Source organism: Etheostoma cragini, chromosome 6 (genome assembly GCF_013103735.1).
Source record: "Etheostoma cragini isolate CJK2018 chromosome 6, CSU_Ecrag_1.0, whole genome shotgun sequence".
Lineage (NCBI taxonomy): Eukaryota > Metazoa > Chordata > Actinopteri > Perciformes > Percidae > Etheostoma > Etheostoma cragini.
Genome location: NC_048412.1, coordinates 4,013,977 through 4,039,925, shown reverse-complemented (window position 1 = coordinate 4,039,925; position 25,949 = coordinate 4,013,977). Strand labels below are relative to the sequence as shown.

General features: G+C 40.9%; 1 protein-coding gene across 2 annotated transcripts in view; it reads right to left on the bottom strand.

Annotated features, from left to right (window-relative positions):
* LOC117946102 (vacuolar protein sorting-associated protein 13B-like) overlaps positions 1 to 25,949 on the bottom strand; it is a 335,261-nt gene that overhangs the window by 121,446 nt on the left and 187,866 nt on the right. Inside the window, exons 27-31 of one of the 2 annotated variants that reach the window (XM_034873955.1) lie at positions 25,695 to 25,809; positions 22,524 to 22,590; positions 19,959 to 20,210; positions 19,429 to 19,585; positions 18,555 to 18,666 (exon numbers count right to left, since the gene is read on the bottom strand). In XM_034873955.1, the coding sequence (XP_034729846.1) occupies positions 18,555 to 18,666; positions 19,429 to 19,585; positions 19,959 to 20,210; positions 22,524 to 22,590; positions 25,695 to 25,809 (703 nt within the window). Of the gene's footprint in view, positions 1 to 18,554; positions 18,667 to 19,428; positions 19,586 to 19,958; positions 20,211 to 21,187; positions 21,330 to 22,523; positions 22,591 to 25,694; positions 25,810 to 25,949 lie in introns of both variants that reach the window. The other variant, XM_034873954.1, reaches the window with a different exon arrangement.

Sequence of the window (25,949 nt, the reverse complement as noted above, 5' to 3'; positions counted from 1 at the left end):
GTATTGGTATCTCAGGCTTAATTCAGTCAAGTCGAGCTAAATTAGGTTTGTACTACTAACACGTGTGCTATATTTCATAAGTGTTCTGCTTTCTTTGTTTTGAGAAGACCTCAACTACTGTGTATTTTAATTAAAAAAGCACATACGCTACATGAAGCAGTAATGGGGCATGTCTTGCCGTGTCATTTAAATGTTGTAGTGGGGTCTGCGCGTACGCAAAAGGAACATGGTATTAGCCTACACCATTAGCATCCAGGAGGTCCTTCGTGGTATTTCTGATGTGGAGAGGTCCAAAGCTGCACAGTGGCTTCTCAATCCGCTTGCTATGACTCCCAGTGGCTTAAAGCAAGGTCCCTATGGGCCTGTGCGTGTGCCGAGGGAGAATTCATAAGCATTATGATTCATGAAACTTTCAATTACTTAGTAAGTTAAGTACCCCTGCTTATGGTGGTCCACTCTAAATTGCCAGAAGTTCAGCAACTTCTGAGCTGGGGATTTATGACCCGAGTCAAGACCAATTGCTGTTAATTTGCATCTACCAATTATAGTAATTAAGGCTCGGAATTAGAACGCTGTGCAGCCCTCGGCGTGAGAGGGGGAAAATGTTGTAGAACATGGCGAATCAGCAGAATATAAGACCCAGTCCCTCAAGGATTTATGTACCGCAGCTAAAATGATTTTTGATGACTAGAGCTTTTTTTTAACAGGAGTCAAACACGGTCACAAAAACAACAAAATATCCAAGACAACAAAGCTGCAACAAAGCTCCAAATTTGTCACAACTGGCAATAACAAGGGACTTCATTGTGTGGTGTTCTAAGCCAAGTACAACAATTCCAACATACAGTAGATTTTTTCCTCATTGGCACAATACACAATTACTAAAAAAAATATGCTTTTATTCACGTATTGTGTCTTAGCTTTGATGTCGAGACACATACTCATGATAAAAATTAATAATCTATTATTTTTTAGCCCAACAGTATTACTCGTCTCCACTGCTGCTCCCAACAGAAGCCTGTTAGTCATTAGGCTACACAGGATCTTAGGAGGAAACTTTTACTTCTATATACAATACAAGCAGAGCTTAGCTCAAGCCAATACCACCCTCAAGACAACAGTACATGATAGCAAGGAGTTGAGAAAGCGCTATGGAAGAAGACCCTCTGTTTACAAAGACATGGTCCAAACCAAAAGTCAGTGTTTGCGCTTTGATTTCAACATATCTTAATTACAGGAGCCATTTATCTTCCTTGTAGTTTACACGTCACAGAAGTTATATTGTTATGAACATAGTCAGAATTGGAAGTGTTGCTCTGAAGATACTGGCTAACACGTGCTCGCCATGATGGCCTGTTAAATATGTCAGTCTGAGCTGGTGTAATTTATAGGCTCATCATGCACTAATTCAGAATCTGCTTCTTGCATCAGAGCTCCATGTTGCAAAGAAGCCATGAGTGAAAACGGAACAGATATTTCATCTTTCTCATATTAATCTTTCTTCATAGTCCATGATTCATTGTACAGTAAAAACATACAGTTTGCTGCAATCACATAGTAGACACATACTCATTTATTAACATATTATAACGAGAAAGGATTTTTAAAGCCGTATAATATCACATTTCCTTGGCTGTTCATCAGTCAGAATGTTGCCATTTCAAACTTACATTTCAGTCTGAAGCACTCTGCAGTTTGTCTCACACACACACACACACACACAAATGCACACACTCTCTCTCTCTCTCTCTCTCACACACACACACACACACACACACACGCACACACACACACACACACACACACACACACACACACACACACATTCCTACGAGTCATCTGTGTGTCACCACAGGACAAAGCTACCACTTTCCTCATATAATTGAATGGACCAGAGCTTGTGAAATCACTTTCTCCGTTAGCAGCTACAGATTTGTTATGCTTCCTACCTGCTCTGAAAACAGACATAAGGCTGCTTTTATTAAGACATGTCAGGCAGAGTTTTAGCAGTGGGTCCCCGTTGCAGAGGTGTGAAAGGAATGCCTCGCTGACTTCCTCAGACCTCAGATTGATAACAGATTTATGTCCCCACAAAGCAATTTCACAATGATGTAATCCCACTGCCATTTTAATTTGAGAGGCCTTATCTTAAATTAATCGCTAAACACATGCGTGGAATAGATTATTCAGAACTGGCTGCAGTATGGAACATGGCAGGGGTAGCCAAGGATCTGGCTTTCCTTCATATGCAGTCATTTTCATCAAGCTAAAGTAGAAAAGGCACATACCTCAATGCTACTTTTACACTAATTAAAGGAAAATAATCCTTTTGCTGGAGGAAGATTCTCTGGCAAGGCACTCAGCGTGTTCACTGGTCTGATTGACAAATCCTAAAGTGAATCAAACTTATTTTGAAGAATAAAGGAGTCAGAATCACCCAGGACCAAAACCATTTATTCAACCTGACGCAGTTTAGAGTAGATTGATGATAATTGATGATAAAGCGAGAGCAATACTTGTACAGCTGCACCTCACATGCTGTATCAGACATTCTGTCCAGATTGTCAGAAAATACATGACGCGGTGATGCATATTCCTATTATTACTCTGAAATCTTATATCACTTATAACTATTAAATAGTAAACACATTGTAGTCTTTAAATCAATAAATACACACTACCAGAACAAACAGGCATAAAAGCACACGTAAACACAAAAAAATCTACGGCTGGAAACGCAGTTGCATTAAAACATAATGCTCACACGCACAGGCAATATACATTCCCTCTATGATATGAGTCTCAAACCGAGATGGTTACAGTCTTCAGAGCAATCCTTGTGATTTACTCCTGCACATAAATTGTTCACTTTGTGCTCCGGCAAGGAGGGTGTTTTATGGAGCTGTAAAATTAGGCCCACTTTATGAATCCAACAGCATGAACCACTACTGTTTTTTCCACTTGATATTGATTAAGCGGTTCAGTATTGCCAAGCTGGTTCACATTAGACGCGTTGTGTGTATTTTTGAAGATGCTCATTTTTATCTGTGAAAATAAGGGTATTTGGCAGAGCACTTTGAAGTTGATTACACATTGTTTACAGCAATTATTGAATTCTGACAAATGTTTAAAGCAACGAGATTACATATCAAGGCCTTATCCTTCTTCGGATAAAGAATGAAAACTTTCCTAAACAAAGTCAAGGAAATGATGGCCATATTTGATTAGGTTAACGTATGCTACAGGTTTAGCAGACAGGCTGAACAAACATGTAACCGGATAGCTAAAACAGTAGGTCCTACTCGTTGACGTTTGCCTTGACCTTAAACAACATTTTGTTCTAATTCAAATTTCCTTCCAGCAAACAAAGGCAGAGTGAAACAAAATACAACGACTTGCTGCTGGAAGCTCCCACATAATGGATTAAAAACTTATGTCTAAATCACAAGCTTTAAGGAGAGACAGGCCAGACTTTAAGCATATGAGAGCAGCTTAGAAGCCCCTGGTGCAGCCCAAGACTACAGGACTACAACCACTTTCTCATGAGATAGTGTCCAAATACTTTTATGTCAGCAAGGGAAAACAGCATTAAATAATTACAGTAATGTGGGGCACACATGCTTCCTACAACAGCTAATTCTTCCTCCTCTGTAAATGACTGCAGAGCCAGTGTTTATAATTCTAAAGCGGATCTCGCATTCATCCAAACCGCTGAGTGTATTTATACAAAGTGACATTTCTATATGGGAGATTTCCCCCTTTTCCCCTTCTAACTGAGGAAATCACATGGGGGTTTTAACTCCCGTGCTCACCTAATTCCACTGGGAGTGATGTTGATTCAGGGAGGGAGAGGGGGAGAAGAATGGAGAAAAAGGTACAAAAAGGGGTGGATGGGAGAGGGACTTAGAGAAAAGTGCGTAGTTTAATTAAAAATCAACAAGACTTTTTTTTTATTTATTTTTTTAAATGTAGTACAAATTTAGTGGAAGTCAAGGGGGGAAGTCAATAGACTGAGATGAATAAAACTTAGCTACTAGTCTGAAATTATCTTATCAGACACTAGACTTTGCAGAAAGAACACACAGGTGTTCCTAATGACATTAACGATGGCTCCTATCTATATAGGCGTGCGAGAGTTAGCCATTATTAATTGTTTAAACCTCTTCTTTTCCTCCTGTGACATGCCAAATTGCTGGAGAAATGGAGAAATTAAAAGAGGGAAGTAAAGCTCCGTAAATAGTTCCATTCATCATCTTTCTATAATTACCTCCGCTATAATGTTCTACTCTTCTTTTTAGTATTGTCCCTCTCACAACATCTTATTCTGTTTTCTCCCCTCTTCACATTTGCCAGTCAGTGTTTTGGTACAGTGACTCCAGAACAGTGAGGAGGAAGTGGCCCCTGCGGGCCAGGCTCCTGACAAACCACAACTCTAAACAGGCAGTGCTGTGAAAATATGGCACTCAAACAACACAATGCCAAAACTTGTGACCACCATGCCAAAATCAAAACAGCTGCAGGCTCTGAGAACATTTGTTAGGGGAAAAAACAAAGAGAACAAAATGGATAGAAAAGGGACAAACTAATAAAGGAAGTAGCAGGAGGGGAGTTAAAAATCTAAAACATGCAAAACAGAGCTTCAGGAGTGTCTGCAATGAGTTGGAGACCGGAGTGGACCTTGTTTTTATTAGAAAGGAATAAATAGATGAGAAAAGACATGACACTAACATGTCAACCCCCTGTGCCTCTGTGGGATGGAGTTTCTACCCCCTTTAAAGCATACTGAAAAGAAGACTGTTGTGAAGCAAGAGGCTGCAGGGAGAGATTGAGAAATCAAGTGAAGGTTGCTGTAGGAAGGAAGGAAAAAAAAGAAAGAAGGAGGAGAAGGAGAGAACTTCTGTTGAGTAGAAATTCTGTACAGTAAGTAGTCCAGGTGTAAAGAATTAGAGGAGATGGCACATCAAACAAAGCTGTGCTCGGCTTCTTTCCTGTAGCCCTTGTGGCAGGAAATGTTCTACAGCATCCTGTGAGCTGACCAGAGAGAAACTGAAGAGAGGGAGCAACGAGGAGACCAAATAAAGTGGGAGGTGAAGAACAGAAGAGGGGACATGTAGCAAATGTTCAGCAACATCCTGCAGAAAAGAAGGACATTAAAAGACAGGCAAACGAGGGAGGGAGACACGGAAGGGAGAACAGGGCAGGGAAGAAGTGAGGGAGTACGGAGAAGGGGAAGGTAGGAAAACCTCTAGACTCCCGTGAGATGACTTGGCACCAATAGGCTGGGTGTAGGGGTATAAGAGAGATGGATTGTAGGATACATGGAGACTGAACCATGTATAGACTGGGGAGTAATACAGAGCAGGCATGAAGTTTAAGTAGGCCGGTTAGAGAAGGAAGAATTAATTAAGGGCAGAAAGCTTACTGGAGTATACTACTGGGGGAAAAATATTACATCTATTCTCCAAACTATCATTTTGCATATATATGCTCATTCCCATCAGTATCTTTATTTTAAGTCTTTCAAAAGGTAACCTTATTAACCTGAAATTCTATATGTTAGCTCCCTAATGTTCTTAGTTAGCTTCATGTGGCTTGGATAGAATACTCTGCGTTGGTGACTGAGAAGGAAGGTGACAAAGAATAGTGACAGGTTCAACCATGGACATATAAGCAGGTTAAAAACTTGCCATTCTACTGTGTATGTCTCACATAAACAACAGACAACACAGTGACGTTCGTGTTTGGTTGCAAACACTTGTGGGATGCGCTTGATGCGCACAAGTCTGTACAAATGCAGTTTACAGAGTGTGCAATAACGTGTGTGTGAGAATGTTTGTGTGCTTCTCGGAGTTTGACATGTCAGGTTGTAATGTGTGAGCCTTGTCTCGCTGTGCTGTCTGTCCAACATGTGTCTGTCAGCTGGATCGCTCCCCCAGCCTTCAAACCAGCCTGCTGCTCCTTAAAAAAAACTACTCTCATGTGGCTTTAAAATGCTAATAACATCAGTCCATTACCAGGCTACACATAATGTGAGGCCTTAAAAAAACTCCTTTCAAAGCCCTTCAAATCTCAGTTATTAGAAGAGGAGATGGAAAAATATCAAGGAGGGGAACAATGATGCTTTAAACACTGGCTCCTCGTCATTACTGAGGAATGGATGGAAGTCTTGCCAACAGTTGGACATTTCATTTCAGCATAAATATATGGAGCAAAGCATAAGTTAATAATTTTTGCCCCGGTTACATGTGCGTAACTAAAGTCCTGCATGCGTGCGATGATAAAGTGACAGGGGTGGGGTGCTGATTGGAGGGCTGTTTTGTGTGTGTGTATATATATATATATATATATATATATATATATATATATATATATATATGTGTGTGCATGCGTTTGTGTGTGTGGGGTAAGTTATGGAGAGAAGAAAGGGGACCACCGCAGTAGTTGTCTACATGGTGGCTTCACATTTCCCTCTGTGGTTCTCTCAAACCTGCAGCTGAAGTAACATGACTGACATTCTCTCTCTCACACACACACACACACACACACACACACACACACACACACACACACACACACACACACACACACACACACACACACACACACACACACACACACACACACACACACACACCTGCCAGCCTTACTGTGTGGAGCCTCTTTCTCCATGCCAACCTTTGCCAAGTAAACTACTGTGTTTGATTTGGAATGTCTACAAAACATAATACCTTTAAGTGCACACCAAAAATAACTTAATAGTCTCTTAAAGTGTAATACACAGGAAAGGGAAACATCGGTTACATTTTACATTTGGTTAATTTATGGTATACATTTATTCTAAATACCAAACAATTCAATGTCTATTTATACTCTCTGTACATAACCCTCTACACCCCTTATCTGTCACTGTAGACAGGATCTGGAAAAGCTGTATTTATCTAACTATACATCGTTGTACATAAATAATCTATATAGTCTACATGACTGGACAATATACTGTACTCAACCTGCACTTTGGTATTTAATGATTCTTTTGCACTTCTGGTTGGATGTCAACCGCATTTCATTGGCTCTGTACCTGTACTGTACATAGACACTGTTACAGTACAAATGCATTAAACTACTACTACTACAGATGCATTAATAGGGATTGTTAAGAAGTGCTTACCTCCAAACTGCAAATACACAGGAGATTATATTCACGTTCCACATATTTGTTTATTAAGGAAGAATTAGTTAAGATTAGAGTTTAGAATTAAGCAAGAAGGTACAAAAGTGGCGGAACAAGACCAAACATATGGATGTAGAGGGACTAATAAAAAAATATTAGAGTTCGTTATATACTGCATATCAAATACTGTAAGCTATTTGATATTTAGCAGGATTGAGTAAAAACAACTGGTAAAGACCAGGAGGAGGAAGACAGTTCTGAGCCTACTTTAGTGCCAGCCACTGGTTATTTCAAGCCTGGTTGGGCCTCCTGGGGTTGTAATGTGCCTCTTATTACACAAGCATTAGGCAATTACGCCACTGGTTTCACATTGGCTTCCCAGAGCCACAGAAGAGCTTGTGGCTTCACACATGGACATTTGAAAGCATCTGCACATTCCTTCTTTCTTGAGGTTGACTTCTTTTTTCTTTTTTTTTCCTCTTTCGTACTTTTACTCAATTCTCCAATTGCCTCGGCTTTGGTCTGATGTTCTACCGAGTAGTCTACTGATAACTGCCGCTTGGCAGGAAACTATTGACCACACACACACACAAATATATGGGTGCTTTCCTCCGGAAATACACACAGATATGCTAACAAAGAGTTATATGTATATATATATATGTGCACACACAGAAACTCAACATCTAAGTTGCTCATGCTTCTGAAAAAAATTACAATACAAAAACACACTACCATGTTCATGATGGTGAATTGATGTAACTTTTCAATGTAATTTGGAGAAGAACTATACTGTTGGAAAACTGTAACAGCACTACATTGTAACTACACACAAAGCATTACTGATCAGAAAAAAAGGTTGCCAAAAAGTAAGGTTTGTTTATATACCTAGCACCTTTTCACAGGTTTAAAACAATTAAACAATACAAGCAATAAAAAAGGACAGATTGCAACACAGCAAAAGGCTGACAAGATTAAAATTGCAGCAGAACAAAAGTTATTTGTTTTTCAGATAAGGTAACCAAAGCCTTGTCTGAATAAAAATGTTATCAGCTGTTTCATAAAAGCATCACGTCAGTACAGGGATCGCAATGATAAGGGGAAAGTGTTCCAAATATTATAAGCCCAATCACCTCAAGTTTTATAGTGGGTGAGGGACATCCAGAAAATTTAGATCAGATGATCTAAGAGCCTGATTTGGCATGTAATGTTGGAAGAAGTCAGTAATATACAGGGGAGTAATGCAGGGATTTTAAAGTTGCGCACCAGTACTTTAAAATCAATGTGAAATTGAATAGCAAGCCAGTGAAGTGAGGATAAAATTGGTGTGATATGTGTGTGATATCTCCTTTTATTAAACTCTCCTTCTGTCTCAGATCTTGCTGTGCTTATTGACACATGGCTCGAGTTCAGCTATTTCCAAGTAAATCCTATGAAAACAAACTAGACAGAGACACAGTGACTATCAGAACGGTATTCCTGAATTCCCCCGACAGTCCACCTGGCCTCTGCTACTGCTGTGTGACTGGCCAGTCAGAGTGTCCCTGTCACTACAATGACAGCTTCAAACCAACCACACAGGATGCCAGAACATCAACATGTCATGAGCCGAGAGAAAAGGAACTAAAACACAATAATGCACAAGGCTGGGGTTTGACTACACACATGGACACATACACAAAACATATGTTACAATTTCATGCACGCACAACACACACATCAGACTTTGACAGGGTAACACGGGTACAATGTGTGTATCGCATGCTGCATTGAAACACAGAGCTTCCTATGTTGGCAGTATGGGTGTATTCTTAGAACTCTTTGTATCCTGCTTCAGGATGAACCATTCACACACACACACACACACACACACACACAATGAGGCCCTTGGCCTGGCGGTCAACCCCTGGATCAGGCCCTTTTATGAGTGCAGGACAGCTGAGGGGTGATCCCTCTCGCCTCTGTCAGCATGCATCCCGACCTGACTGACAGCAGAATGCCTAAACACAAGAGCGCTTTCCGGGAAGCTCTGAATTAAGGTCCGTCACCTTGTGTGCCATCAAACAACGAATGCAGAACGCTTTCACAGCAGCCCACAGGCAGATGTTAAAAGAAGGGGGGGGGGGAGAGATCCATACTGTGTGTTTCGGTTTTGCATCAAAAGGACCGACTTGTGAAAGGGGAAACTGCACTGCGCACACATTCAGGGTTAATGAGGTAATTTGGTCTGCTCGCATGTGACTACCAAACTTGGTAGATAGAGGAAGGCCATGGCTGTTACTAAGATGAAAAGGGTTTGTGTTCCGATGAGAATAAAAATGTGCACAGTAGTTATTTTTCACCCTGCAGGTGCTGCTCCTCAAGCATGGTTATCCACTCATTACATTTAGAGATTTTATCATATATTTCAATAACAATGTCAAGTGATGGGTCATGCACCATGAAATGTTGACCTGTTCAAAGAATTGAAAGGGTTCATAATTTGAGGAAGATGATTTTGTCAGTTAATGTCAGGGCATTTGCCTATTTTCAGCGTTATGAATTTGACCAGAGGAGGTCCTAATAATCATTAAAATTCCTCCTCTGAGGACCGTGATTATCCACAGCAGTTTAACAAAGATCCATGTAACACTAATTAGGATTAATTAGAGAGTCTCTGTGACCTGATGGTGCCACCACAGGAAACATTGAGGTATTACTCAAAATGACTAGAATTGACCATCTTTGAACCATAGCTGTCCATACCAAATATCATGGATATCCAAAAGTAATTAAAATATTTCAGGCTGGATTAAAGTGTTGGACCAATGAACCCAAGGACAAACTAGTCAACACGGCCTTCCCAATAGCCCCTACAGTTAGTGCCAAAAAAGAGAGGGAAAATGAGTGGTGGTTAACTTGTTTGATTCCCCTGTGGTGAGTCCTAATACCCCCTTTTCTCTCTCTTCTCTGCACATTGCATCGGAATCATATGCATAAAAATGGCCATAAAATGCAACGCAGAGCCCAGGCTGGGGTTTTCTCCCTCCTAATCCCCCTAAACCGCTAACTGCAGGCTGAGAAATACAAGTGTTGTGGTGCAATCTTCTCACAGAGCAGAGGGCCTGAGAATAACATCACAGAGGCCACAGATATTTATGGAATGAACCACAGGCTGTACACAGAAGTCAGCAGACACCACAACACAGCACACAAGACAGTGTATATGACTCCCTACTCATATACAGCACAAGACACTGCCGGCTAAACACAAAGTGTAGAGCCGCGGTCAAAATCTCTCCAATGATGGATAAGTGGAATTAGAGGGACAGAAAGAGAGATGATAAAGATATAATATGATATATAGGTAAATAGATACAGCTATAAATCCCTGATTTTATTCAGTATCCATATAAACTTTACTTATTAGTCGGTTCGGGGGCCTCTTGTCAGACAGGAAGAGGGACGGCTGGCGGTCAGCATGGAGTACACCCTTAAAAAGACTGATGGCCTTATACCGAGTGGTTGCCTTGATTGAACACAGCGGTTAGGTACTCTGGTTCACAGTTTAAAGATCAAATCCACTAACGTTCATCTGGTTTCCTCTGTTCTTCTCTCGAGACATTAGCTCCACAAACACAAAGTCTCTCTCTCCCGCTCTCTCTCTCATGGCTGAAGAGGAAAATGGCATTTTCGAGCCTTCCAGGAAATCAGCTTGCATGCCATATGATATGTTCCCTGTATTATCTGGGAGACAGAGAACTCTGTCACACTGGTTCCCACTGAAAAGAACGACAAATATTACTTCATCAAAAGAAGGAAAAAAAAAAGGTGAAAAGGGAAATACGCCACCTCAAAGCCACAGTAGTATTTTGTGTCTAAACTTCCTGTTCACATTATGACACGTTGTCTGAGGGCTGTTTCAACATGAGCCCCACCGAGCCCACTCCCGGTCTCATCTGTCGGCTCTGCGAAGCCTATCCTGTCGGATTCAAAACATAAATTCTTGGGCAAACTTTAATAAAAGGGGGCGTATGATTCACTCTGGGTAGCAGCTGTCCCCATTCTTAAAACAATTTGATGTTGCATTAATCCTGAGTGTCAAGGCAATGTGAAATATTTCCTCCGCGTTCACCAGCACCAGGTGTTTCATTTGCTGGACTGACAAAAAACAATGTTTATTCTGGCTGACCCGCCAATCCTTGCTTATTTTATCTTCTTTCTCTGTAGAGGAGAAGGAAAACATGGGTGCACATCCAAAGTGAGAGAGTAGAAAATAGGTTTAAAAGAAAAGGGAGAGAAACAAATGGAGCTAAATGATTTACAGTTCACCAAGACAGGTCTAACTCTAATCCTCTCTTGTCTCTTTCCTCAGACGCCCAGGCCCAAAATGAGCACAACAGGAATGAAGCCCAGTCCTCAGGAGCCCTCAGAGCCATTCTTGTTGATGAAATATGTTGCACTATTAGCCACTTCAAATGTCTTTGACTGCTGAGTGGGTCTAGTATAGGACTTCTCTGTTGGCTGGCTCAGGTTCAACAAACTCACACGGCTCAGTACCATTTCCCCCTTTTCTGCCCTAAAAGTTTTTATCTACTGAATTACATGATGATAACTGGACATTTGCATTTTTAACACACTATACACACTGTAAGACATGTGTTTAGTATCAAAAGGGATTGCTGTAATAACATATATTTAAGTCAATATACTCACATGAAGCAACTAGAAGATCAGAACAGCTAGTTAGCCAAACAAGCACCAATGCAATTAAAAGAGATTTACTAAGTTGGTCTGGTTTTGTCCACAGTTCTGTGATAATGACACACTGACATATTTTCACAAAAGATACAATTTAGAATAGCAAGAGTGTGGAGTTGAGAATTTAGATCCTCGGATTATATTTTTAAAGCCTAAAAGTAGAGACCAAAATAGATAAAGGGATAAATGTCTGGCTGGGTAATCCCCACAGACACCACTTTTACTGTTCTAAAATGCTACTCTGCATACTCAAAGCAGTGAGTATCAATGTAATACACCAACAAGGATAAACTGAGAAGTTTTACAATGTATCTCATTTCAGCACTACTATTACTGAACTTTTCATTATTCAAGCTGCTCTGCATTGGCAGCTTTAAAAGATCATCCTAACGCATTCTTTGTTTAAGGTGGTGATACAGATATTACGATCATTACCACCATTGCCTCTGAAAGGAGTTTATCATTAAACCTGCTCAGCAGCCAGGGAAGTTTTTAAAGCAACTCCTAAATCAGTGTATATAAGTGTAGGTCCTGAGTGTCACTGTGTGTGGCCTGAGCAGCTTCTCTCCTCCACTGCGTCAGCGAAGCAAAGCCAGCGCACTTTTTGCTGGTGTAAACAAACGGGGAAATGGGGCACTTGGCAGCCAACTAAAGTGAGTGATGAGGCAAGTGTGCACTGAAGCATCTAATGAATCATTTGCTGGGAACTCTGGGTTTTATGAGGAAAAGAAAGATGAGGAGGAAGACAAGAAAGAAGGAGACCAGCTGAGAGTATAAAAAAAATGAAAAGAAAAGAAAGTAGGAAAGCCGCAGCTGTCATACAGACGCCGGAGAGGATCATTCAGTGTTTTGCCCCAATGTGAGGACAAGAGCTTAGAATTCATAAAACTCACAGGGTCTCCTAATCCTACTACTAGCACAGCAGCAGTGTGCGAACTCCAGTGACGTGTGGTGAATTTACTGAGGTGACTGCTGACGCTGTGACAGGTCTGCACCTTTTAACAGAGCTGATGTGCTGAGGGTCTATAAGCTGTTTTATTCCACACTTTGCCTTTACTCCTACAGCCTCAAAGGAGGCAGTAAAAGTATTACTTCTGCAACTACTGAATTAATAAACCTTGAAATCTTACAACAGTGATTACAGTAGAAGACAGGATCTAATCTAAACATAAAAAATACATTATAATATATTCAGTACAGCTGAGTGTTCATAGTAACGAAGCCCACTTAGTTAGATTGAATTCTTTCCATTTATCTATCTGGATATATTACTGTAGTTAAGTTGTATATGACTTTTCAAAATCTAGAGTGTAATTCAGACAGTTCTCACAAATACCATGTTAGCTACAGAGTGACAATTACCCAAAATTGTAAATTGCATAGTTAACTTATAGTTAGTTCATATTAACTTGTAGGCTTACTGCCAGGAAGACTGGACTGAGTACCCAAAATGTTATAATGTGAAACAAACAGTTAGTCAAGGTCTAGTTAGGTAGTCAATGCAGTTGAGTTACTAGCTAAACCATTTTATCTTGTTAATGAATATAGTAAAACATGGATTAATTTAGAAGTCAAACAGAAATACAACTGCTCTGCCAAAAGCTTCTGACTATCAGTCAATCTCTTACTGTCAGGTAGAGGGTATAGCACAACATTCTGGGCCCTTTAGAAAGGAATTGTCTATGGGCCCCTCCCTGCATCCACACCTATTCATTTTAGCATCTATTTCAGTCCCATTTCCCCCCCCAGTATATCCATGTATCCACACATACACACCCAATACAAGGATGTTACCAGAGGAGAAGGGTGCATATAACTTAGTGCCAGTTTTTTTTTTATTGGTAACAGGCAGGGTCCTGGCTTCAGTGGGCTGTGTTTATCTGTGGAGGGGGAGATCCCCATCACAACCACTTATTAGGACATATATGTGGGCTCAACCAGGCAGCCATTCAACAGCAATAAGCGGCTTACTGTACTGACCACAGTTTGCTGGGACGGGGACCAGTCTAACCAACACTAGAGCGACGGAGAGGAAAAGCAAGACAGGAAAAACATTACAAATACACATGGAGACAAGAAAAATTGAAAAAGAGACACGGAGGGTAAAAGTGACAGCCAAAGGTGTGAAAGAGTGAAAAAAAATTGATGGATGTATGAAAAAAAGCTATTTAGTTATCCATACTATATTAATATTTATATATATATATATATATATACATATACTGCAGCCAAAAAGAAAAAAGCCTGCATGAGCAACATTGGAGAAGGGTCAATATTAACAATATTAACATGCCTGAAACGCGATAAATAAAAACAATGATTTTATTGAGGGGTTGGTACTGTAACCAAGTATTAAACAGGGTCTTCCACACCCACACAAACTGAGCACAGTCAGCGCACAGAAGATCAGAGAGGCCGCAGTGTAACTGTACTGTGTAATGTAACTGCTAGTTACAGTAGCCTAAGTCTATATCTAGAGCTAGACTATCGGTCCAATCTGAGTTTTCTGTTGCACGACTAAAACAACTTTTGAACGTCCACACGTTCCACCAAAACCAGTCCCTTCCCGAGACTTTTTTGCAAAGACACTGTTGCTCTGCGCGGCACTTGGCGCCACACAAGACAATTATGATTGGTTTAAAGAAGTGCCAATAAACCAGAACATGTTTTCTCCTATCTTCGGTTATAAACACCAGAAAAAGAAAGTAGGGAGTAAGAACAGACAAACTTTGGAAAGTGAATGAGAAAAAGAAACAAGAAGAGGGAGTGAAATAGACATTGTCCATTGATACAGCCACATCATGTTGACTTGGCTCTGCAACTCCACTGACACAGCAGCCGTGTCTGCCGTTACTATGGAAACAAAGGCATGTGCACCACTCAAAACAAAAAAACATATTTTGCAGCAGCGGGATGCACCCTCAGTCTCACCATGAGGTAACTGGGCATGTGACGGAATCTAAAGCTGTGTCATCTAGGTGTGGGGATGTCGGGAAATGTGCAGGGTATTTTAAGACACGCACACACGCACGCAGAGTTGAGGGACACACAAACATGCAAGAAAGTCAAATTAATTATAGATATCATTTAAACTTTTGTAAAAAAAACTTTTTACTAATAGATAATACAATATGTACAGATTTTGGAGCTTTGGTTGCATTAGATATACAAATATTTAATGTATTTATATATTCCCTATGTTTTTAAGTTTAAAAAAACCTTTAACTACAAAATTACTGAGGCAACCAAAACTATTAGATGTCATTAAAGTAATTTCCAATGGCTGTGCACATCACTTACTGTTAAAGGCCATTTGCTCATCATCAGTTATTTCAAAGTCAGTTAAATCTTTTCAGCGAATATTTGTCATGTGATTAAAAGTTACTTAAATTTAAAAAAAAAGATCAATATTTGGGAAAGAGATTAGCAAACTGATGTAAAGTTTTAGCCCTCACATCTAGACATTTTAACATGCATCTCTCTGCCTTTATATAACGGACACTAAATCTCCACATGGTACTTGAAAGAGTGCTCCTCGTTTACCCCAGCATACAAGAAGCTTTCAATTAAGTGTTCCATAAGTGAAAAGAATTTCATTGGAAAAAGGAGAAATGAGAGAGAATGAGAGAAAATATGAGTGGGGAGTAAAAGATCTGTGAGATTTTACAGAGGGCCCAACCACAAGAAAGTAAGGGCTGAATGCATGCTGGACATTCCCTGGGCCGGTGCTCACGTACTTTGTAAAAGCCCAATTTCTCAAGACAGGAAAATGATTTCAGCTGTGTAAATTGACAGCGGCCTTGTAGCTGAAGATGGAGAGGGAAAAAGAGGGGAAGCCTGCAGCTCTGTGTCATAATTCCTGCTTAGTGAAAGAAGCTGCTGGGGACCTAGTCCTTCAGGGAAACAACATCCAACATCACAAGATCAAGTGAAATAGTATTAATGGTTACCAAATGAACCTGGCGGTGGATATCAATTTAGCTTTACAGCTTTACAGTCAAACTGGTTTATTTGACCTTCTTTGAAGAAATATATCTACTCCAAATGATAAATACAGTACCTTAAAAATGTTGAGGCTGAAAGGGAAGCTGGGGAGCTTTGAAGTCTGTTCGAAACAGTGTCAGTTAAACCGTATCAATACATGCTCTGTCAGGATGTTTATATACACTTGCTATTTTAGACTTCACTCTTGTCTTCTCTAACAAGGTGGCATTACAGTAAATCCTGGTTTTAGACATTGTGAGGCAATCACTTTATGTACAGTAGACAATAACAGCTTGGCTGCTTAGAGCAGTCATTCAATTATGATAACGGATGTAATTAGTGGCGGGCTTTAAACAGAATTGTAGCAAATGGCTACTGGCACTCACAGACATATTTTTTCCTATAGCCACAATTTGTAAAGGATTGTAAACACACATTGGTTTGGATGATTACAGACTCTCACTTTGACTTTTTCTATACAACTTGGGGGAGCACACACAGTCAAATTCAGCACTGATAAAGCACATAACAGTGCCTGGTAATGGTATGTCAACAAGTCCCTGATCTCAGGGTTATCAATCATGTGACTCAGAAGTGTGATCATCCTTAATTGGAGGGCAGATGTGAACAGGGAAGGTGGTGAGGATAATGCATGGTTAAAAATGGAAGAATGAACACAGAGAGTGGTTCGACATAATTCCTGGGTTTCACTGCAGTGAGGGAAGTGGTGACTCTTGGCTTCTGTGTGTAGAGGTTAAGGGGGTGTGTGAATTTGGGTGTGTTTGTACACATGGCCATGCCTGCTGCTACAGTTTGTGACAGAGTATGTTTCTTTTCTGTGTTCATAGGTACAGTATGCGGTGGTGTTCATTGCACATTTTGGTGTGAATGCATGACTGAGTGTAGGCAACTTATTGTGTTTGTAAGGACATGTGTGGACTGTGTATATTAAATAAATGTGTGTGTGGAGGGCTACATGCTAGTCCCGCTTTTCTAGACCTATCTCCACAGCGCAGCGGAGCAACATGGTAGCGTGTGTGTGTGTGTGTGTGTGTGTGTTTAGGCCAGGGTGGAGCGTTGTGCGAGGAAATCCATGTCTATGAGCAGATGTGGGCACCACAGCCACAGAGCCACTAACTAGCACAGGCAGAACATTACGGGTCAATATGGGGTAAAATTGCATGGCTGGTCTTACTGGTTTTTGGGGCTAAAGTCTGAGAAAAACTCCAGATTATTTTCCATGCCCACAAGATCATCATTTATCATCTGACATGATAACAACATGGCCGACATGTCAACAAAAATAAATCCAGGCACAGTTTCCATGGAAACAGAGTAGTTGTTTCTATCCATTAGCTGTACTAACTTGAACAAAAACACAAACATTTTAGCACAGTACAGTGTGTAGAACTAGTGGGGATTAAAAAAAGTACCCCATAAGTCTTTGCAAAACAGTAGCTATGGTTACTGATCAATACAATCTTTGCTCCAATACATCAGACAAGTAAATTAGAGACTGGGGGGGATTTGGCGTGGGTACACTTGAAGAAATTTGGACAAAGTTTGACAGTGTAGTATTCCTCTCTATCTTGCCTTGATGGTAACAGATTGTCAGGCATGGCCAAAGGCCTAGACCCCCTCTGCCTCCCTGCTCCATGTAATAACCCAGCATATGACACTTCCACCAACTGAAGGCAGCAATGAACCCTAAAGTGGCCTCTCCTCTCCTTTTGTTGTCCACCTTCTTTTTTTTTCCTCCTCCACTTCAAGTCTTGTGTCAGCCCAAATCCCTCTTGCAGCTGCACAAAGCATTTGGCACCACTTTTATCTCGCTCATTACATGTGTTAGCCAGCTCTATATCTGCCCATTCACACAACTGCTCTCTCTCTCTCACTCACACACTCTAACACACACACACACACACCCACACAAACTGTGCGGCTGCGGTTTTGAAGCAGCTATGACACAATCCAGATTCTTTTAGCTGCCTATAGCAGGGAAATGTGTTTTGCGCAGAGCCATTTCCCTCAGAAGTCCAGATTTTCCCTGCCTAGTTGCTTTGATCCACATGGCACGGGGGGCTTGTGTCAACAGTCTTGTGTTTCAGCTGGAGGGCCCGGCAGACCCCCAAGGTGTCACTCACTGCTGTTCTGTTCTTGCTGGGGCAGCTTACCACTATGTGGCGCTGTCACTCACTGTGTACCCTAAAATTATTCCATGAGACAGCAAGCATCATGAGGAGAAGTGCCCCCCCCCCCCCAGGATAAATGGTGTGTGACTTAAAATTAGACAAATTTTAATGGAACCGTTGATAAACTGTGGTCAAATCGCATAGTTATGTGGCCAAATAATACAACCAGCAGTGTTTGTTTAAAAGACAAATGTAGTAAAGCTGTGAGTGACGATATTATAACGGAAGTTAGTTGTGAGGTAGACTCAGTGTTACATATCTTGCGCATTATCTTGAGGTAGAGAAACTGAGGATAAATATACATTATGTGCAAACAGAAGAGAAGAGAAAATAGCAGCAAATGATTGAAGACTTTTTATCAACACACTGTTTATGGGATGTTATTTGGAATTGGGGAAGATGTTTGATTTTTCTGCACATAATGTCAATTTAGCAGGGAGTTTCTAGTGAGAATAGATTTGTCTTACTGATAGATGTCTTTTCGCAGCACAGTGCGGGTCAGGGGGTTATCAGCCTGAGGAGCCATGCTGAGGGAACCCAGCTTTAAGACCAGGGTGTCCTCTTTTTTCACCTGGGGATCTAGTGGGATACACACAGACACAAAATGCAACACACTGAATATGGAGGAACATATGCACATAAAAGAGAACATATACTTGACTGTGCTCAAAGCAAATTTCCCTTTGGGCAATAGTGCTATATACTGTATATACACTGTAAACACATATAAAGGTATACTATGTATGATGTATCGCTAACTGTTTTAAACGCACAGTGTTCAAAGTTGGCCCCTCCTCCCAGGCTCAATAAGCCAGATAAAATACAGAAAAGGGAAAATACAGGCAGAGGGTATGGTCTCTGCAGATGAAGACACCGCCACACACTTGTAGTTGGTCATAAGTGATGATTGACAGGTATTAATTTAAATTGTGTTTTAGTAAAATCCTGCATATTATACCTTTAAACAAATGCAAATACACATGATATACACACATTCAAACACTGTGGTACATGAAGACAGCACACACACACCCTTACCCACCATTAGTCATTACTATGAGCAGACAAAACAAGCCTCCATCTATGACATTCTGAGAATAATTATATATTCTGTAGGAGTGTATGTGTGTGTATAACTGTGGTTGGTTGTTCAGAACCTCAAGTATTTCTCTTAGCAAATGTTTATTGTGGCGGCTCTGCTATGTCTGGTCGGCCCTGGCAGGGACTTTCATACAGGCACCACAGAATCCAAAACACAGCCTGTGACATAATACTGTCCCATTGTTGTTTTTCATTTGAAAACACAAGTGTGCATTCAAAACCGACAAGTGGTTGTCTAACCTGATGCAGTATGTTTGTCTTGTGGCCCGGGGCAGAAGACCCTGATCACGCTGGTGTTGATGTACATAAGAGGCAAACATCGAGAGGTCAGTGTGTGGTTTCTCATTGGTTGACCTGCTGACTTCCCGCGCTCTCTGTAGCGTCTTGGTATTGTAGCCTGAAAAGAAATCAAGCAAAAATTATAAATATTACATTAATAATTTAATAGTAATTTAATAGTCATGGAGTAGCCTAAAACACTTATCCTAAAGAGTTTTAAATGTATATTTCTTCCACTCATTTAAAATTGTTCATAAAATAATAATTCAAAATGTTTATTTACTTTGACTGAGACTATGTACAGTACCTACTGTATATTACAAGGTTTCACAAATTACGGCATAATTAATCTAAAATTGCTTTCAAGGTCAATGTTTATTGATGCACACTGAAAATTGAAAACAAATAACAAGTTTTGTTTTTTAATCTCCACATGGCTCAAATATTGACATACTACACAGCTATATGAACTGACAGACATTTTTTTTTACCTGGAACACCCCTGCCACAGTAGCCAATAAGGGACAGGATATCACCACATCAAAGGGCTGGGCTGTCAGCAGGATCTCTCTCAGGTACTGAGGTGAGCTGTCCGCCAGCGGATCAGTGATAGCGCCACTCCGTGTGGGCCGCTCCGGCCGGGTGGTGAGTTTGTGACGGACATTTTTGGTGACAGCCTGGGTGTAGGTGATCGACAGGAAGCCGTGCTGCTGGTGAGAGCCCTCGAGGACCTTGGCTGCCGTCTGGCCAGTGGTCAGACAGGACAAATCACACTGATGATAGGTATCATTGCACATAACAGTGGCAGAAAAAGACTTAACCTGTTCAGTGTTATTTTGGCCTGATTTCTTGGATGAGGGTTAAGCCTGGCTAACAAATAACATAACTCAAGCTTTTACAATATAAATACCTTTAGAGCAAAAATGCTCCAACTAAATTCCTCAACTAAAATGTTTATCAAGAAACTGGGCCAGATTACTTTTACTTTCAACAGTACTTTATTTAAATCTATTTAAAGAAAAGAACTTAACCTCAGCCAAAAAAACAGCTCTATATGTTTCAATACAGCTCTAAAAAAGCCAAGCTGAAGCCAATAGCTAAAAAAGGGTTCCAGAGCAAAAGTATTCCTATTCTGTGGAGTAAATTAGGTTGGATCCTTAAATCAGCCAACTTTATGATATGCATACATTCTGACTGCAACTGAATTCTGAGGCTGAATTATTTCTGATTCATCAGAAAAGCCTTCTTGTGTGTGATTTCAAAAACGTGAAAATCATCTAGGTTGCCATTACGTAAAAGAAAATAATCTCCAACTGTTGCATGATTGAAGGAAAGGGAGATCCGTTTAAGACATGATGCAAAGTCTGCAAAAACATCCAATAACAGCGGACTTAAAGTATAAAATCTGCACCCCTTTGGGAGACATTCTGTGTCAAAACGTAAGTAAATACATAAAAATAGGTTTAGAGTAGTCTCCTCAGAGTTTACGTGTTATTTGGCTAGAAATAGAGATTTTTTTTTCTTTACAGCATTATGCGATTAATTGTATTAAGTTGTGATTGCTACAATGACAATTTAAACACAATTTGAACGCAACTTTGTTCAAAGTCAAACCAAATTAAAGCACTGGCTTCTGAAACCAGCACAAGCAAGTAATTTAAGCCACTGTTAATGGAAGTTAAGCAGAGTCAACTAAAAAGGAAAAGAGCTGGATTCTTACAGGAGTGAAAAAGCCAGAGAAGTGGCTGAAAGTTTCTTGCTTGCTGACGGGTCGAACCAACACAGTGCGTCTGTTCAGCTTGTCAGTGCAAGAGAGGACCACTCCTCCACAGCTGCCCGAGCTCTGAACACCCTCCTCCGTACTGGAGGTGAGGAGAGGGAAGGAGAGAGAATGATAGAGAGAGAGAGAGAAGGTAGATGCAGAAAGGGACAGAGAAGGCAAGAAATCACAGGGAGGGGGCAAAGAAGAGAATTGCATATGTACAGAACGGAAGGTAAAAAAGGAAGAAAGAAAAGCATGAAACCTCAAGATCATTTTTGGAAAAATGAATTATAGAGTAAACTGATTAAAACCAAAGGGAGTTAAACCAGCTTTAACCAGCTGACATGTTGTGGAATGGTCTTATACTATCCAGTATATAGAGCATTGAAGTAACTGTTTAATCGTGGGATGAGCAGTATTTCTAATGAAAAAACAACAGTTTAAAGGCACTTAAAATTGTGGTGGACCATTGGAGTCGTAAAAAAATCATAATCTTTTTTTTGCATATAGTAATTCAAGTGGTCGGAGAGAAAACTAGACTTCTGCATTTCTGCTCAGCTTTGTTTCCAGGCTTTAGGAAATGTAGCCTGGGATGGGAGACTTTGGCCAATCAGAGGTCATTTCAGAGAGAGAGAGAGAGAAAGAGAGCTGCAGGAAGAGGTGCCACTGTACTTCAAATCCTGACGTTTTCTCTTTCTACCCACTGCAACTCCCTGTACCGTACACCAGACTGCAGAGAAAATTTGATACATTTTATCTAGTGTAAATGCATTATTGCTTAATTGAACTATTTAAATAATGTAAACTCTGCTCTATCCAAAACGTGTTCATGTTTTAGGTACCAGTATAAGACCATCACCAGAATAAGATTAACAAAAGAAAGGAGGTCCATGTCCTTGTCTTGTCTCCTCCCCACCCCACACACACAAACACCCCCCCACACACACACGCAGAAGAACGGTTGTAACCAGATTTCATTGGCTTGATTTTTTTTAGCCAATCAGAGGCACTGGAGAGACAGGGGAATGTTATTCTGTAAATTGAATTTATTTGTAAGTTGATTCTGTTTTTGTGAACATTTTAAGGTGCATCAAATTATTACATTTGTGGACACCCTGTGTTAAAGCCAAAAACAATGATTTTCCTTATGAGTTCCTTTATTTTCCTGTCTGTCCAGCACGAGCAGAGATGAGTAACGTTGATTAGGAGCAGCAGAATGGCAGAGGCACAGTATTTAGAGGCCTAAGGCTGCTACAGTACAGTTTGTCTGGTTTGGGACAGGCAGAAGCCTCACCACAGCTGTCTCCTTGCACTGCAGAATGAGTCCTTCATAGTGGCCAGAGTGCAAGCCCTGCCCTGGCCTGGAAAGACACACAAGGCCAAGCTTAACTTGGGCATCTGGGATTACTCATACTGTTGTGGCAGGGACTGATAATATCCCTTAAATGGCAACAGTAGTTACAAAATTTAATTTAGATAAGCCTGATACTAACATTTTTTTTAAATCAAACTGGCAGCAGCAGAGGCATTCACTGAGACTTTAACTCCGGTACATTATATGTGTAAATTTACCATTACCATAGATGTTAATAAAAATATTCAAAAAATTGCAACACATGCACTAACTTTGGGAACCTATACAAACATAAATTGGTGTGGCCATCTATAAGAAGCACCTGTAAAGCAGATATCAAAAGAAGTTAATGAATGAAAACAGACAACAAGTATAACTCTGTTTGCAACACAACATGAGCACTAAATCTACAGTATACAAAACACACACATATGCAGTATATATGCACATATACAGGTTTATTGCAGTTACTCTTGGATGCCAAATCATGCACAACACATGTACGGCAACATGTTAAACACAACGGGAATGGTTCAACACCATCGGCATCATATCCTTAACCCCACCCTAAGCTTGCCCCCCTATCTCTTTATTACAATAGAATAGTGGAAGTTGAGAGAGGAGTAGGCCTACCAATGAGAGTCTATGCATGTGCATGTGTTTTATGAATAGTTATCAAGTGTGTGTATCTCAAGTCTTTCTGTGTGTTCCCATGTAAAATATCTCTTTGTAATAAATGTAAGAGTGACTAAGACATATGGACCCCCCACAGCTCTTCATTTCTGCCATTGGCCCTCTCTTTTCTCTCTCTGCTCCTATCCAGTCATCCTTCGCTCCAAGCCATTTGCGAAACAGCTGGAAGACATCAGCTCCAATTTGTGTGAGCTGCTCCTTGGAGCAAATAAGGGTGAACTGTCACCAGCCGTCCTCTCTCGGGGGGCATCTCTGCGTTTCACAACAGTTCAAGGAGCACGGTTGCTAGGGGAGACCTGGCTAAAATAAGGAAAAGAAGAAGCTTCCTAATTTCGAAACTTCCCACTGGACGGGAGACGCCCTTCCTACAGAGTTTCATATCCAATCACCCCATCATCTCCTTGCCTCTGTTTCCCTTTAATTCACCTCTGTTCCATGATTAGTGAGACCCCAAACCTTCGTGGTTCAACGCCCCCCTTATTTTGTATTCCTTGGGGACTCCTTTCCTGTCATTTCCTTCCCTCCTCCACAGTATTATGCCCTCCTCCTATATTGATACAATCAGGGATTTAATTAAATATTCACCTCTCATATTTGCCTGCCCCATCTAACTTTCCAGTAATTTTCCAGCGGTGAGATAGCTAATGCCAGATGAGACATTTTCTCTGTCAAGCATGATTTAATCTGACCTACTGCACACAAATAACCTGGGCTGGGTGACAAAATACCCTACAATTATCTGCTCAGAATGATTAATATGGACTCCAACCTCTTGTATATGTGGATGATACACAGTAAAGTGGGCCGGAGCCCAGAGGTCCTCCACTGTGTCTTAAACAGCAATGACTATAACCTGGCCTGGTTAAAAGTGTGTTGAGACCATGTTGTTAAAAACACATTAAACTGAAATAACCTAGAAATAAGAAAATTGACCCATTATCTACTTAGGAAGGCATAGAGGTCTACTAAAGAGATTAAGGTTGGCTCTGTCTCAGAAGCAGTTGGACACACACCTGTGGAGAACAGAACATGTGTGATATAATGACCCACGACACCTTTACGCTCTAAAACTGTCTAACCACTGACATTGTTCTGGCTTAAGTTGATACTCCATAGTGTATGTAATGTGGCCTGGATATAAATCAAGTGACTACAAAACAGGGAGGTCTGCACCATGCTTCCTAGACAGTCAGGTCCAAAGGCAAGATCGCCTCACTCTCTTTCTCTCTGAGCTGTATGTACATCGCACGTCGGCTAAGGTGATTTTAAAATCTGGCAAATCAGAATCCACATCTATTATCATATTAGCGGTAAGAGCATTGCTTGCTAATTATGGGGTTCAGTAGGGGCGCAGGTCCCGGGAAGATCCATCTCCCTTTCACTGCCTGGCTGGATCAGAGAAGGAGGCACTTATAAGAACATATGTATTCAGGCACACAGATCTAAAAAACACACACAATCTACGAACACTGCAACATGCTGGAGTGTTTTAGCTAGCCGTTTCATTATCTCCTCAGACTGAGACAGAGGGAATTGCCTCCTGCTAAGTGGTCTCTTCTCAACAGAACAAGACCTCAGGCACTCATACAGAGCACATTTGGAACTGGTGACTCCATCACAAAGATATGTGATCAAGGCAAGAAAACAACTACAGGAAAAATAAGGATTTAGATATTTAAATTAGGCTACACTTTAATTTATGTGACAAATGAGTAGGGCTTGAAAAAAATATGAATAAATCTAGTTACAGCTTTAGTTTTACCATGGTGCGCCTTCATCATTTCAGAGCCCCGAGCTAATTTACCCCATTTTCGACTGGAACTTGACATGGGAAGAGATTACCATAAGGATGCCCAGTGGTTTTCCTCCCCAACAATGTGTTAAATTTTCTTTGAATCAATTCAGATACTGCAGTCTAGATTGAAAATGCCCGACGTACGGACAGAACTCCTCTCCTCTCTGAGTCAGAGGTGGGCCGGCATAGAGCACGTTAAACACGTCCATCTAGTCAGTTGGTCCATCTGTCAGTCCATCTGCCTGTTAGTCAGTGGTAACCGCTATAACAGCTGTCTGGAAAGACAGTGAAGCCAAGGTGATAATCCGAAAAATCCCCCTTACGAGCAAAAGTGGGAACAGACAAAGTGTTAGTGGTAATGGTGGTGAAGTGTGTGTGCACGCTAGTGTGTGTTTAGACTCTGGGAGTGTGGAAGCATAAGTGTGTGGGTGCAGCAGGGTGACCTGGTGGATGGAGAGACTGTCCTTGAACTGGAGGGTCCCAGTTTTACCACTGCCTTCGCCGGTGCCATTTAATTTGGACATCAAATTGTCATCAAGGCAATTCCTGCTTGCTGACTTAAAGGCTACCAAAAATCCTGTATGCGCATATGTATGTTTTTCCATGTGCGAGATGTACTCTACCTGCATCTGTGGTGGTCGATGTTGAAGCTGCCAACTTTACATTTGATCTTTGTATAAACATCCTGGACATCTACTGAGGCACTCAGGTCTTCTAGTTCACTGATGACACAGATCTCTAACAAAAACACAAAAAGACGGAACAAGTTTGTTACATTTTAAGATTGTGAATTGTGAAATTCCATCCATCCATCCATCTTCATCCGCTTATCCAGTATCGGGTCGCGGGGGCAGCAGCTCCAGTAGGGGACCCCAAAC